The sequence below is a fragment of the Anopheles cruzii genome, chromosome 2 (genome assembly GCF_943734635.1).
Source record: "Anopheles cruzii chromosome 2, idAnoCruzAS_RS32_06, whole genome shotgun sequence".
NCBI lineage: Eukaryota > Metazoa > Arthropoda > Insecta > Diptera > Culicidae > Anopheles > Anopheles cruzii.
The window spans coordinates 10,358,089-10,373,932 of NC_069144.1; the positions used below are offsets into that span (position 1 = coordinate 10,358,089).

At 50.5% G+C, this 15,844-nt stretch overlaps 3 protein-coding genes across 3 annotated transcripts; 2 read left to right on the plus strand and 1 right to left on the minus strand.

Annotated features, from left to right (window-relative positions):
- The first annotated feature begins 2,246 nt into the window (after nucleotides 1-2,246).
- On the plus strand, nucleotides 2,247-3,610 carry LOC128278400 (uncharacterized). Its single transcript, XM_053017128.1, has 3 exons — nucleotides 2,247-2,337; nucleotides 2,397-3,251; nucleotides 3,308-3,610. The coding sequence occupies exons 1-3, from the start codon at nucleotides 2,311-2,313 to the stop codon at nucleotides 3,608-3,610; spliced, it is 1,185 nt and encodes a 394-aa protein (XP_052873088.1). The 5' UTR covers nucleotides 2,247-2,310.
- Nucleotides 3,611-5,310: 1,700 nt separating this feature from the next.
- Nucleotides 5,311-8,713, plus strand: LOC128268512 (glutamine--fructose-6-phosphate aminotransferase [isomerizing] 2-like). Its single transcript, XM_053005632.1, has one exon. It carries the CDS (start codon nucleotides 5,469-5,471, stop codon nucleotides 7,500-7,502), a length of 2,034 nt encoding a protein of 677 aa, XP_052861592.1. The 5' UTR covers nucleotides 5,311-5,468; the 3' UTR covers nucleotides 7,503-8,713.
- Nucleotides 8,714-15,036: 6,323 nt separating this feature from the next.
- LOC128278401 (frataxin homolog, mitochondrial) lies at nucleotides 15,037-15,795 on the minus strand. The gene is made up of 2 exons (XM_053017129.1): nucleotides 15,400-15,795; nucleotides 15,037-15,327 (listed from the first exon to the last, which is right to left on the minus strand). The coding sequence occupies exons 1-2, from the start codon at nucleotides 15,754-15,756 to the stop codon at nucleotides 15,037-15,039; spliced, it is 648 nt and encodes a 215-aa protein (XP_052873089.1). The 5' UTR covers nucleotides 15,757-15,795.
- Between the last annotated feature and the right edge of the window lie 49 nt (nucleotides 15,796-15,844).

The window sequence follows — 15,844 nt, forward strand, 5'->3', positions numbered from 1 at the left end:
TGAAGCTTCCTGTTCGAACGTTGAAAGTTGGTTATGGATTAACTTTCGAAGAATTACGGTTGATTCTTCTGGAAGTTCCTGAGCTACAAGATTTATGCATTACATTTGGCAATAAATTTGGCATTTTACCCGATGGCAAAACGAATGGACCATTCCCGATTTTAACGAAGCTAAAATTCCTCGAGCTGAACCGATATCAAAGCAATCTATTTGATTTCTTCCGAATGAATGTCCCAAATTTGCAGAGTCTTTACATGAGCTGTGGGACAGATAGTGCTCTGGAAGCATGGAGAGACCTGAGTGGGCAGTTAAAACTCGTTTACGTGTATTACTTACATTCAACCTATTTCTCTCAATTTTTCGAGCTAACGTTCCCACATCTAGAGGATTTTACCATAGGAGGAGTTGGTTATGGGACGACTGAAGGGATAGCTTCAAGCCATGATTTTTTTCGAAGACACTCCTTGCTTCGAAGACTCTATGTCGGCTTTACTATTTCAGTAGAATGGATTCGAAGTATTACTAGCCACTGCCCTGAGCTGACGTATCTGTCCCTTTTTTTGATGAATATGGAAGAAGGTATTTTAGAATCGCTGACGCAGCTGACTAAACTGCGGGTAAGCAAATGAAACGCAAAAACCATAGTTTACTCAATATTTTATTTTTGCAGCATCTTCAATTAAACGGAGCAAGATACGCATACCTGGATACAAAACTGTTTCGTGGAGCTATCAAATCACTCGAATCAGTTGAATTGAAAATGCATCCCACTCGCGTTTTGCTCGAGAACCTTTTCGAAGCTGCGCCGCAATTGAACTGTCTGGAGATCAAGCCCAGATTCCACAATAACCTTCAATTGGTTTTTGAGTTCATCTGCGAGAAGTTTTCATGTCTCCGACGTTTAGAATTTGAAATGTATAAACAGGTAAGTTGAATCGGCGATTTAAGATGTTTGGTGCTGCGCGTCATTTCAATCGCTTTGATTTCTTTCGCAGACACCAGCCGACAATTCTGTTAGAATTGACAGATTGGAACATTTAGAGGAACTTAAAGTACGTAACGCTGAGAGCATTAGCTTCATTCATCGCAATAACGTTCGGTGCTTGACACTAAGTGCTAACAAGGTAAGCATCAGGGACAGTAACTAAGGCTTATAATCGTGATGTTCAATCAACACAACTTTTTCATCGCCAACCGCTACATCGTCGACGCTTGAAGATGAATTACAAGGATGTTGACCCGATACCGGAAAAGTTTCCTTTGCTAAAGAGATTGATCGTCGATACTTCCGGGCTGTTTCTGGTTGATGTCGAAAGGCTACATAAATTGATGCCTTCATATAGAATCGACTTCGGTTCGTACCGTTTCTATCCACAAGTCCTCCCATAAGTGAACCGAATCATATAAAAGCCCGTAACTCGCAAAGCACACAAAACCTCGTACTGTAGAGGCAACACTTTCAATAAATAAACTTGTATCGTTACCATTGTGTTGCTTATTTCCTGCGGACCGTAATACGAATCGTTGAGACAAACCTTCTAACACACATCCAAAGCAGAGTCTCACTTATTATTTCTATCTCTATTACTCCGTCCGTCGTCGGTAGTCAGTAATGTTTCCATTCGTCTCATCTTGTGTGGCTGATGTCTGAGGCTCAGAACGCATGCGTCACGTGTTCAATCTCCATCAGATCGGCGCAGATCTCCTCGATGCGGGTGCCAATCTTTCTCGCCACCTCCTGCTTTTCGTTCGCGGGCAGCTCGAGAAACGACCAGACCAGGTCGCCGTCGACCACGCACCGGCTTGGGTTGATCGGCAGTGCGCGCGACTGCTTGAGCACAGGGACACGCGCAGATCAATCGGCTCACTCGGGGACACACAGCTCGTCAGAGATCATGCCATTGCGCGCATTATTTCTTGTAGAGCGCTTAACTTAGTACCAGTCCGACAAATGTAACAACGGCATCGCCGATGCACTCCATGTTGATGTTCGAAATAAATTGACCCTTAAAAAATAAGCGACAATAGTTGACAGTGATCATTTAGTTTTACTGCAGATAACTGAGACAAAACCGAAATCGAAACCGTGGAACCACTTTAGAATATTAACCGAAACGGGTTTGAAATGATCGATGATCGATTCAATTGAAACGTCAAACACGTCCGTATCTTTTGACACTCATTCTGACAGAAAGGTTTTTAATACCGCTTTTATCTAGCCGGCATCATTTCCGGTCGTAATCATTTTTAATCGTAATCCAGGTCGTAATCGTACAAATCATTTTTGCACAGTGAACATTCGTGAAAAACATGAACCTAAACGATTTGCCCGATGAAGTAAGTGATTCACAACATCAAACGAATGTAACTAATTAACAAATGTTTGTTTATGGCAGGTTTTAGAGCAGATTTTTGATCACCTCGATTTGTACGAGTTGAAGTTAGCGTCCCTTGTGTGCCGTCGGTGGGCCAAAGTTACTTTTTCCGGCCGAAGGATGGACCGTGTGTGGTTCTTGCTTTGTGGTGCAACTTGGAAAACTTTGCTCAACATCAAAAGGCCCTATCGCAATATTCATCAGCTGGGTTTCCGCAGCAAAGCTCCGTTTAAACGCTTATCACGGTTTCTGCAAACGTTGAAGCTTCCTGTTCGAAGGTTGAAAGTTGGTAATGGATTAACTCTCGAAGAATTACGGTTGATTCTTCTGGAAGTTCCTGAGCTACAAGATTTATGCATTGCAATTGGCATTAAATTCCCCATTCCCGATTCCCCAAGACCATTCCCCCAAGTTTTAACGAAGCTAAAATGCCTCAAACTGGACCGATATCAAAGCAATCTATTTGATTGCTTCCGAATGAATGTCGCAAATTTGCAGAGTCTTTACATGAGCTGTGGGATAGAAAGTGATCTGGAAATATGGAGATACGTGAGCGGGCAGTTAAAACTCGCTCACGTGTATTGGTTCTATCCAACCTATTTCTTTCAATTTTTCGAGCTAACGTTCCCACATCTAGAGGATTTAACCATAAAAGAACCTGGTTATGGGACGACTGAAAAGAAAGCTTCAAGCAGAAGTCATGATTTTTTTCGAAGACACTCCTTGCTTCGAAGACTCTCTGTCGACTTTACTATTCCAGTAGAATGGATTCGAAGCATTACTAGGCACTGTGCTGAGCTGACGTATCTGTACCTTTTTGTGATGAATATGGAAGAAGGGATTTTAGAATCGCTGACGCAGCTAACTAAACTACGGGTAAGCAAATGAAACGAAAGAAAAACAATATTTTACTCAATATGTTTTTTTTGCAGCATCTTTCATTTCTCAGACACTCAAAAGAGTGTTCCTATCTGAATAGAAGTCAATACACAAAACTGGACACAAAACTGTTTCGTGGAGCTATCAAATCACTCGAATCAGTTGAATTGGAAATGTATCCCACTCGCGTTTTTCTCGAGAACCTTTTCGAAGCTGCGCCGCAATTGAACAGTCTGGAGATCAAGACCATATATGACGATTTTGCTGATCAAATTGCATTGGATTTTGAGTTCATCTGCGAGAAATTTTCGTGTCTTCGACGCTTAGAACTGGACGTCCGTAAACAGGTAAGTTGAATCGGCGTTTGAAGATGTTTGGTGCTACGCGCCATTTCAATTGCTTTGATTTCTTTCGCAGACACCAGCCGAAAATTCTGTTAGAATTGACAGATTGGAACATTTAGATGAACTTGAAATACGTAACGCTGACAGCATTAGCTTCCTTCATCGCAATAACGTTCGGTGCTTGACACTAAGTTTTGCTACGGTAAGCATCAGGGACAGTAACTAAGGCTTATAATCGTGATGTTCAATTAACACAACTTTTTCATCGCCAACGGCTACATCGTCGACGCTTGAAGATGAATTACAAGGATGTTGACCAGATACCGGAAAAGTTTCCTTTGCTAAAGAGATTGATCGTCGATAGTTCGGGGCTGTTTCCGGTTGATGTCGAAAGGCTACATAAATTGATGCCTTCATATAGAATCGACTTCGGTTCGTACCGTTTCTATCCACAAGTCCTCCCATAAGTGAACCGAATCATATAAAAGCCCGTAACTCGCAAAGCACACAAAACCTCGTACTGTAGAGGCAACTCTTTCAAAAAATATATTTTTTATGCATCACTAACCATGCAATCGTTTGTTTACGCGCGGCCGAGACCGGAAACTCACCACAGCAAAATTCACCTCACGGTTTTGACAGTCAGCTGACACTTTTGGGGCTTTGCTCATTTTGCTCCTTAGCAAACGTGAAAACAACAAGCGGAAAACAGGAAAATTGTACGATCAGAAAAACAAAGGGTTCTCGTGCGCACTGTTGTGGATCAAAGTAACACGCCACGGGATACAGAGGACACTTCCCCAACTCACTGATTGGTGTTGTGGCCTGTGGAATGCGTAGGTGTCGACGGATATCCGAATGATGTGTTGTCGTGGCGTGTCCCGGCATTAGTTACCCGCGTAAACGGTTTATTGACGGCCAAAAGCTTCACGAGAACGTTCCGAAGAACGAGAGTACGAGGTGGCTCATCCGCATCATCAGCATCCTCCACGTTCGAGTTGCCAACGCGAAACGGGACACGTCAACAAACGGCCCCTCGGTGGGTGGTTCGGGTAAAGTTCAGAGGTGTCTCCCGGTCGGTTGCGACCCGAACAGATTGAGGCAGTGGTCCAATCGGTGAAAGTTGCTCCGCCGGTTGCGGCACCCAAAACTGCAATTTGCGCCACCAATCCGGCCACCGATCGACTGCGTTTTGTGCATCGATCTTCGATTTTGGACCGACCGCGAGGGTGGGGGGGTCGTGCCGTGCCACGATCACGAACCACTCCACACACACTGCCGGTTCCTTTCTTCGCTTTCGCCCGGTCTGGCCACAACAAGCCGCAAAGCGAACCGCGCAGCAGGAACCAGTCCAACACCAACACAGACCGCGCGCCCAGTCGGGGGGCCACCGCGCGATACGCATTCCCCTCACAAAAGCGAGAGAAAAGAGCGTAGCAGCACCGTGTGCGAGGGAGCGAGAGCGAAAGTGAGAGGGAGTTGGGCACGAACCCACCACCACCACGGACAGCACGACCGGTGGGCGCCAACAATAAACCTCTGTCGCCCACCGAGCGCACGGTTCAGTCTTCAGCGTTTCGTTTTCGCGGCAACAACACCAGCCAGTTCTCCCCCGGACCAGCTCCAGCCACTGGCCACCCCCCGCCCGCCCGCCCCGCTCGTCTTCGTGTCTGTGTGTGTGTACGTAGTCTGGTTTCCGTGTTGCGTGACCACAGTCGGCTCGTTCGTGCGTTCGTCGTGTGTTTGTCCATCCGTCCGTGTGCCGTTTCTGTGTCCGGTCGTTGTTGTGAGCCTCGTAGGAAGCGTACAGCCCCGGTGGACACTGTGAGTGTGTTTCGGTACTGATCTGACTCATCCGAACGGACGGACAATGTGTGGCATTTTTGCGTACCTCAACTTCCTCACGCCCAAGTCGCGGCGCGAGGTGCTGGAGCTGCTGCTGAATGGGCTGAAGCGGCTCGAGTACCGTGGCTACGATTCGGCGGGTGTGGCCGTCGACGGGATGACGCCGGACGCCGGCATCCTGATGTTTAAGCGCACCGGCAAGGTGAAGGTGCTGGAGGAAGCAATCCACGCGGCGGCCAAGGAAGTCGAGTTCGGCGAGGCGTGCGCCACGCACGTCGGTATCGCGCACACCCGCTGGGCGACGCACGGCGCTCCGAGCGAGCTCAACTCGCACCCGCAGCGCAGCGACGACGGCAATGCGTTCGTCGTGGTGCACAACGGCATCGTCACGAACTATAAGGACATCAAGAAGTTCCTGGAGCTGCGCGGGTACGCGTTCGAGTCCGACACCGACACGGAAGCGATCGCCAAGCTGGTGCACCACCTGTGGAAGCAGCACCCGAACTACTCGTTCCGCGAGCTGGTCGAGCAGGTGATCCAGCAGCTGGAGGGTGCGTTCGCGCTGGCCTTCAAATCGAAACACTTCCCGGGCGAGTGCGTCGTGACGCGCCGCGGTTCCCCGCTGCTGGTGGGCATCAAGGCGAAGACGAGCCTCGCCACCAACCACGTGCCGATCCTGTACGGGAAGGGCCCTCGGCACGGGTCGGTCGGAAACGTGCAGGTGGAGCCGCCGACGCCGGACAATACGGCCGACTTTATCAACCCGGGCGAGGAGGTGGAGTACTTCTTCGCGTCGGACGCGTCGGCAGTGATCGAGCACACGAACCGGGTCATCTACCTGGAGGACGACGATGTGGCGGCGGTCAAGGACGGTGCGCTCGGGATCCACCGGCTGAAGAAGAGCCTGGACGATCCGCACGCGCGCGAGATCACGACGCTCAAGATGGAGATCCAGCAGATCATGAAGGGCAACTATCGGTACTTTATGCAGAAGGAAATCTTCGAGCAGCCGGAATCGGTGGTCAACACGATGCGCGGCCGGGTGAACTTCGAGAGCAAGAAGGTGACGCTCGGCGGCATCAAGGACTACATTCCGGAGATCAAGCGCTGCCGGCGGCTGATGCTGATCGCGTGCGGCACCTCGTACCACAGTGCCGTGGCGACGCGCCAGCTGCTCGAGGAGCTGACGGAGCTGCCGGTGATGGTGGAGCTGGCGTCGGACTTCCTCGACCGGAACACGCCCATCTACCGGGACGACGTGTGCTTCTTCATCTCGCAGTCGGGCGAAACGGCCGACACGCTGATGGCGCTGCGGTACTGCAAGCAGCGCGGAGCCCTGATCGTCGGCATCACCAACACGGTCGGCAGCTCGATCTGCCGCGAGTCGCACTGCGGGGTGCACGTGAACGCGGGGCCCGAGATTGGCGTTGCGTCGACCAAGGCGTACACCTCGCAGTTCATTTCGCTCGTCATGTTTGCGCTGGTCATGAGCGAGGACCGCCTTTCGCTGCAGTCGCGCCGGCTCGAGATCATCGAGGGGCTCGGCATGCTCGATACGCACATCAAGCAGGTGCTCCAGCTCGACCGGAAGGTGCTGGAGATTGCGCAGGATCTGTACCAGCAGAAGTCGCTGCTGATCATGGGCCGCGGCTACAATTTTGCCACCTGCATGGAGGGGGCGCTGAAGGTGAAGGAACTGACGTACATGCACAGCGAGGGCATTATGGCGGGCGAGCTGAAACACGGACCGCTGGCCCTCGTCGACGACACGATGCCGATCGTGATGATCATCATGCGCGACCCGGTGCACCAGAAGTGCATGAACGCGCTCCAGCAGGTGACGGCGCGCGAGGGCCGCCCGATCATCATCTGCGAGGAGGGCGACCAGGAGACGAACGCGTTCGCGTCGAAGGCGCTCGAGATTCCGCGCACCGTCGACTGCCTGCAGGGCATACTGACCGTCATCCCGATGCAGCTGCTCTCGTACCACATTGCGGTGCTCCGCGGGTGCAACGTCGACTGTCCGCGGAATCTCGCCAAATCCGTTACGGTCGAGTAGAGCAGAGTCGAGTCGAGTCGAGTCGAGTGGGGACTTATGTTAAGTTTTATCCTTTCGTGCGCAATCCTTTCCCTCTCCCCGACGCTTGGCCGCCAATTCGCGGCCAATCCTAACCCGTTTTATGCTGCGCGATCCTGTTTTCGAACGAACCGCTGTCGCTTTCCCTGCTGCCGACGAGCGAGATGAAATCCTCCCTTTTTATCTCACTAGATGTTTACTTAATGGAGTCGATATGAGACGGTAATCAAAAACGGTAACATGTTAAACTTTTCGAAAAGGTTGTCGAAAAGCAAAGGATCGAGGATCGAGAGACCATGGACCTCGATTCAAGATGCGAACGCGGCTACATCACTTGGAAGATCGCTAAGTTAGTTCTAGATTATTGCTTATATTATACCCGTTTTTTGCTTTTACACCCCCTGACCCGGTGGGGTCCACTTATATGAACGAGAGCTGTGCAATAGAAGGGCCGCCCATTCAGTGTTTCGAGACGGTGAGACGGTCGTCATCTGTGAAGCGTCACCGCATATTGTTGTCAGCATTGTCCACGTCCGCAAAAGTGCCGTCAGCAGCCAAGGTGTAAAATTTGCACCAATGTACCCGCGCGCGTGTGTGTGTGTGTGTAGGGGGGTCCCGAAGATTGGTCCGATCCCAATCGACGTTGATAAGCGGCACCACCACCGCCGCGCTGCATCACAGTCATCGTCGTTATCACCACTATCATCACTCTGCCCATCGTCATCAACGTGTTTATTATAATCGCACACACACATGCGCCGCACACAGGGCGCAGCATACGCAATGGGGTGTGTGGTCAAAATATTGCGACCGATCAATCTGATCTGAACGAAATCGGCCAATCGTTGTTGGTACATTTAGATGATTTCTTTGCTCTCGTAGTCTGCTGTTTCGGTAGGATACTTTGCGATCTGTTTTCGGTAAACCGATGATCACCACTAAATTTAGGCCAAAAATTGTACAACAACAAAAAAAACCATAAAAGGCGCACGTGGCGCTGCTGTTTGTGCATGAGTGAATGTGGCAACGATGCTGGGCGCTCCCGTGTAAGAGGAGATGCACAAACGTTTGCGGTCGCGATCGCGTGCCGATCGCGTTAAGCTCATATTTCGCGGGCCACCTGTGGGCTGAAGCCCGGAAGAAATTATATATGTATATGTGAATAAAGTATTAGTGCTTTCTTTTTATTGATAACAAAACACGACTACCAATCCGGTTTCTCTCGAGAGCGATCGGATGCACGGTGCAACTGAAGATGCATTTCATTGGCGAAAGAAAATTTCCATTAGTGCGCGCATACCCTGTCCGGATGACCAGCGGTCGGTTATTACCTCACCCGAACACATGATTTTTCAGATTACGGAACTACGCCTCTGACACAACAGGCGCGCAGCGATGCAGATGAACTTTCTCTACCACCGCACACTCTCCGTGGTCCCTCGGTTATGGAGCTCTTTTTGTGGGGTCCCGATTCAGGAAGCAGGAATCGAAAGGAAATTGGCTTCGATTTTTCATGCTTCTGCTTCGAACTTTTACTTTTTAAAGCACGGCGGCCATATTATTTGGCCACCCGTTCAAGGCCACACCCGACGTGCGAGGAGCTGGCCAACGTCGGCAATATTATTTTCTTACAAAACCTAAACCTTCAGAATAAGGACCAACAATATTTGCCAATAACGGCTACCAAGACGGGAAGAAGCTACGCAACTTCTCAGTTCGTAAAGTTGTTGCATCGAGCGGCCACTGCACTTCCTTCCTTCCAGTCCAGGTGGGTGGAAGCTTTCTCTCCGCAGGTTCTCGTATGCCGCACGGGCGACCACGCAATCGGGCACGGGCGGCCTAACGGATAACGGTTTAACATCGCCCGGTGGGTTTTTTAGCCCCCCAGCCGCAGGCCCATAACAAGTTCCAGTCACGTACCCGGGCTGCCCGAGGGCGGACCTGTGTGGGTCTCCACCACTGGGGGTGGTGTGCGTGTTCGACGATCGCGGGCATAATTTCCCGGCCGTAATTTACCCAACTCTGGCCGTGCCGATCGCCATCAAGCCAACCCCGGGTGTGGCAGTCAGAAGGAAGTACAGAAAATACAATTAACTAATATTTTGGATGGCCAATGGTCATGACGGGGTGGCAGCGGCATTTGGTCATGAGATGGCTGACGCCAATCGATTAAATTCCCGCGGCCCCTAGTCTTGTGTCCTCTCGCGCTGACGATGAGGTGATAATGATGTATTTTTGGTTCCAGAGTTCCAGTTACCGCTGCTTTGTTGATTCTGTGTTTTATGATCATTGCTCCCGGCGGCACCTTTCGGAGTGTCATAAACCTTCGGGGGCTCATAAACAATATTGGTTGTGCTCGGTGTTCGGTGTTCCGTGTATCGGGATTCGTTTGCGAACTTGCGGATCACGTCCGGTCATGTGCTACCGGCTGGTTTACGGGGTTTTTAAATCGATCATTTTCATGGATGTTAACTCACCCAACCGTAGTTACTACTTTACAATGCCATCGGGCAGTTTGTGTGTGCATTTGTGGGGCGCTTAATTTGCTATGCACGCGAGCAAACAGTTTTACGGTGGAGCGATCGGAAGCTGCGCAATCGTCACTAAATTGGGATCATTAGTTCATGCAAATGACCCCGATGACGTAACAGAAAATAACGCTTTAAAAACTCTACTCCCGATCTACTGGAATCCAATTCGGCCGACCAAATCATCGACCCACCACGCTCTGCAACGTGGCACTGTCGCGTGCCGAATCCTCCGCGCTCAGGACTGGTTTGAGTTTTTGTTCCACAGAACGGAAAGTAACCCGCTGGTGGACTAGTTCTATGTGGCGCTGTGCAGAATTTCGACAGATCGTACCGGGTGCTCGGAGCGGACCACCGACAGCACGCGCAAACCTGTTCCTGTGCCCGGGTGTGCCAAGACAGGTTTCGATTTCGATGGCCTCCGTAGCGTGCGAGAACTACCACACCAACGGTTTGTGAGATTATAATTTCAGTTCACAGACTGGCTGAGGACTCCCGCTATATAGTCGCATCAGGTGCGTTTAAGCCTCGGTCGGTCCAGTTGGTGTGCCTGTCACCACTTTTCACTTTTATCTCGTTAGCCTTGACATTTTTCCTCCTTTCCCTTCCTGGATCGGTGGTGTTGTAGCTCCTCGGTAGCGCACACACACATATGTCGAGGAACGCCTACTGGGGGTGCCAATAAAAAGTGTGCCCGAGTTTGGCGGATCCGTGTCGGCCATGTTTGCATTGTTTTCATGGTCCGTCGGTGGTGTTGGCGGTGGACACGTCACGCTCCACATCCTGGCGAAAGGAGTGCACTTTTGGGCGTTCTCGATAGGAGCTAAATGGCGCAGCCCTCCTACCTGAAGTCTTCGAATGTCCAACAGTTTATGCTGATTCGAATCACTTCTCAAAAAACAACAAAGTAGACAAGAGTAACTGCAGACTGACGACAGCAATCAGTGACGACATTTCTGTTGGCCAAGGAAGCGTGCAAAGCGCTCTTTAGTAAGCTCGATGATCAACCAAAGGCCAGGGCAAGCAAGAAATATACTTTAAGTGGATGTGATAAGAAAAACCCCACCGTGGACTGACTTCTTTCGGCCCGACCACGTCCCAGACCGTGGGGCCTCCGCCCGCACTGTTTACCGTTCGATCGAGCCGTAGCATTCAAGTTTTCAGCCATGTTCCGCCAGCGGCAAGAAGAATGGCGCACACAACCAGAACACAACAGGTCCGTTGCAGGAAGCAAAAGTGACCCGGGGGGTGGGGGCAGAGAGCCACAATTGAAAGGGATTAGCCGAGCCATCGGCGGTGCGCGATCATGCGGAACCAATTTAGAACGTATCACCGACCCGCCGGCGGTATTGGGGGCCACTTGAGCCACGCCGCGCGCGGTTATGAAAGGTCCGTGGCGAGGCCCTCGAAAATCTGCGCGCTTTCTGCGGCGTGTGAAGTGCGAGGAGATTGCTGCACCACATGTCGTGTCGTGTGTCGACGACGGCGGCGGCAATAGGGGCGGTATTACAAATGACACCCCGTGATGGACCCTCTCGACAATGGGTTGCGCAGGTCGTTACAGCGGGCGGGGGGCACTAAAAGGGCAGCGAGGCCACGGCATGGCTCACTAAAGGCACGGAGGAAGTGTTTTATAATCTAGAAACAAAAAATTGCTCATCTCTCACAGTCATTGCACTGTCCATTTTAAGGGGGAAGAAACTGTGGCCCAACCGATGCCAAAGGTTGATGAACCCGCTTTAAAGTCCTGCAGCTGCTCTGAGCCCACCAAAGATAGGAAGACGCAAACTGGTTCCTATTGCTTCTGAAGCGTTTCGAGCCGCGTGTAGTTGGGCGGAAAAAGTTTCACGGTTACCTAACCACGATCGGCTGCAACATGAGCTCAGTCCCACCGCTATGCTCAGCTCAAATGGGTCCGCCTATAGGTCCCGAACGACACGGGGTTGCAGCATTCAAATGGCAAGATTGACACGATAAACCCGAGCCGAATGTCTCGCAAAGGGCGCTGGTCTTCCGCTGGTCTCTTTCTATTGCTCCGCAAGTGCGCATCAGAAACCTTATAGGTTGGGTCTCTGTGGCCCTATTCACGTCGTCCCAGGAGCAGGTTAGGCGAGCTCGATTGGGATATTCTCCGACGGGGCACGGAGTACTTGTCGGGGCTTTCCCTTTCACTGTTGCCGTCTGGGGCCGAAATGCTAGATGAAAGGTTTGGCAACAAGGTTTGCCAGAGTGCACGGAACGAAGAAACGAATGCATCTCGTCGAGTTACGGCGCGATCATCGTGAGGAGCTAAAATGAACAATAATTGAATGCGCTGCTTATTGCGCCAGGTCAATGAACCCGCCCCGGGTTCCAGGAGGTCCCACCCCCCGGTGCCAAAATTTACCGGCCCCTTCCGGGACTGGATGACGTAAGTGCACCGTTTCCGGCCGAATCTTGCGTTTGGCCACCCAAGTTACCCAAGTGCATCTCTTCGACAGTGAAAACGATAGGCGTGGAAGGAGGAAGTGCTGTTCGAATTGGTTCGGTGGTGATTCCCCCGTGCGCAATCCTCGGATTCACACGTTCCAGTGGCGGCCCGGAAGACTCCTTACGCGGATGACGCGGATCTTATCGATGGTCTGGCAACTGTTACAGAAGACCGGTACGGAAACCGGTCGTACGGACGCATAACGCATCACCGGGTGGTCACGGTGGCCGAGGCAGAGCGACAGGCGAGCAATCTAATCGATCGATACGCTCAAGATATGTTCGAGGTGCGCCGATGTCTATCGGGTCTGCTTATCGATCGGTGGTCAACAGGATTCCCCCATTTGCGGCCAGTCCGGTGACCGGTTCCGATGAAATGACCGATAGCCTTTGCTGGAGTGCATTTTGCAGTTTAGTTCCTTCTTTTTTGCGGGGCGCAATGTTTCCACCGAATGAGGGCATCAGTGTCACATCAGAGCCATAAGGAAAGCGTGACACACTTGTGTCCGTTATGTACGTTTGATATCGGCAGGCACATGGAAACTGGGCGTTGATATTTGTTTCTTGGTTCTCGTTTTAGGCGAGTTTAAATTGCCACGCAACAATCGATACAGTCAGTGTAGCTTCTTTGCCGTTTTTTATTGAAACCTCATTCGCGATCACGAGACAGTATCGTTGGCTATGCTGTGAAACGGAGTGTTCGACCTTGAACACCTCTAAACAGGCTTGCCAAACAAGTTAGACGACGGTAGGACGATGCTTTCGCTAGGCAGGGGACTTACTCTCCTTATCAAACCGTCACCACCTGCAGAGACTCGCCGACCTCTTTCCATCTGGTGTGTACAACTTCTGGCACGTTTAATCGTGGCACAATGTGGCGAGGGGGTCTTGGGGAACAATCAGGCACGTTTGATCGTGGACGTCACTGGCAGGAGACAAACATTAAGCAGCTTGTAGGCGGACCGAAACAATCTCCAGCATTCTCGGAGTGCCCTACCGTACAGATAATAGATAATAGTTAATAGTACAATATCTAAACCGTAACAAACAGGGCGACCACAGATCCGTTTCGGCCAAAAGTCCCCACGAGCGTGCCGTCGGTGCCAAAACAAGTTTTGTCTACGCCGTGTCCCAAATTTTGGCTGCAGCATCAGTCTGGTAGTGTCGATCGCGTTTTCGATCGACTTGCTGTATTATGCAATCACCGCCGATCATCAAGTGAGTGAAGGTGACAGAAATGCCAGACAGGACCACATTGAACGGAAGCAATCATTTGGCTAGAAAATTACAGCTGCCAGGTGGACGAAACGCGCTGCGTGGGCTTAGATTTTGGCATATTTGCTAAAAATAGAAAACGGGCTGCAGTCGGCGGCCGGTCTCCCAAGATCGACCGGTCCGTGTAGGTGGGAGGGATGTTGCATAAATGCAAACGGCCATGGTTTCGGAGTCGAAATGAAGCAAGCGAAAGAGGGGAACAATTCAACAAAACTTCCACGACGACAAACGGTCCGCCGCGCCAGCATGTAGAGGCTGGCGATTGTGTAACCACTAGGTAGGCTGGAGAGGAAGAAAATCAGGATCAGCCCTAGGTTGTGCCCGTAGGTGTGAGCAATACCGTACGATAAAAGATCAGGCACTGCCGGGGTTTAATTTCATGGCGCTCGAGACCAACGATCACTGTTGGGAGCGTGTCGTTGGAAAATGAAAACTAGTCTGCGAAGGATAGCGGTAATTTACGGGGCATGTCGGGCGACTTTATTATGTGGCAAACAATAAAACAAAATCCTTTACCATTAGGAGGGCTCCAAAGGGTCATTCGTTGTTCTATGATTCTACTTCATGAAACGTAATGCCTACTTTATTCAATGATCTGATTAGAAATGAAACTATGATTATCCACATCTGTAGTTGGTTCTTAATATTAATGTACCTAATTTTCAAATTGAATGGCCGTGTTATTAATCACTAAATTGACGCCATTGTCTTTTTTTCAGCTTCTTGTACGGTGTATTTATAGCCATAGATAAACCGGGTGAGTAATAAAATCCCAATGGTGCATTAAACAAACCCGAAGCCCAGTAACGGCGGACTTGATAAGCGAAGGCGCTCTGTTGTTCCAACGTGGTTTTGATTGCATTGGCGGCACACGGTTGTTAGTTTTGACGTGCGCTGTGTTAATTTTGCGATCATTTATTTCAAATCGCGTTGATTGAGCTGGATTTAGCAAGAAAAATGATCGATTCGATGATTTTCTAAGGAATTGGTACAGTTTTCTTATTTCCGTATACGCGCGCGTTTTTACCATTGAGTAGCCCCTCTTCAGAGGAGCTTTCGTCTTCCATGTGTGCGTGTGGTGAGCTTTCGTGTTTACGTTCGAACAGCTGTCAGTTGCTTAAGTTTCTCATGGAACACGAAAAACAAACGGTTGCCTCATGTTTGATTCAACACTGTCCTATTCACCGATCTATTCTCTATCTTTTTTCAATTGTAGAACGTCTGGCCGAGCCCAGCCTTTGTTCTCAAGTGTCCTCATGGTCCATCACTCGTCGACCGTGGGGCAAGGCAAGAAAGTTCAGTTGTCGGCCAGCAATTTGGCTCACTTCTGCCTGCAGCAGCTCGTGTAGCGTGACACCGTCGTGCCGATAGAGCCAGTATCCGCTGCCACTGTTAACCGCAGGCTTGTTCGGGACAAAATCGTACCGCTTTGGGCCGCTGGTCGGTGAGCTGAGCCAGATCTGTCGGTTCGGTGATTGCCGGTTGATAACGTATGTCCCGTGCGGCTGTCCAAAGTTCACAGTCAGCACACCATCCTACGGTGGGAGGAATGATGCAAAATGATCATTAGTAAAGAAGAGCGTCGAAAGAACCGTTCGAATACCAACACTGTAGGTAACATCTGCCTGGTTGAGCGCAGTGGTTGCTTCGACCATCTCTTCGAAATAATCGCACAGCGATTCCAGAGTATCCGAGCAGACCGCTTCAAAGGTGGCTGAGTTGACCGGAGAGGTGGCGATGGAATCGCTGGGATTCTTCGAACTGAGCCACCGCCAACCGGCAATGCTTTGATTTGTCCACCTGCTGGAGGGGCCTAGTTTTTGCGGCGAAAGTGGATGATTGGTGCACCATCTCGGGGACGGCACTCCGGGGCAAAGAAGATGCATCGTTCTGCTACCGCGAGCACCGATCCGAACGCTCGTCCGGCTCGGAATTTGTCGTAGAAATGTAATCGGATTTATCATAACAAATTTTTACTTCTGTTCCGGCACTTGTTTACAAAATAGACCATTGCGGCACGTAACTTTTAAGCTCACGGGCTGACAGCAGCTG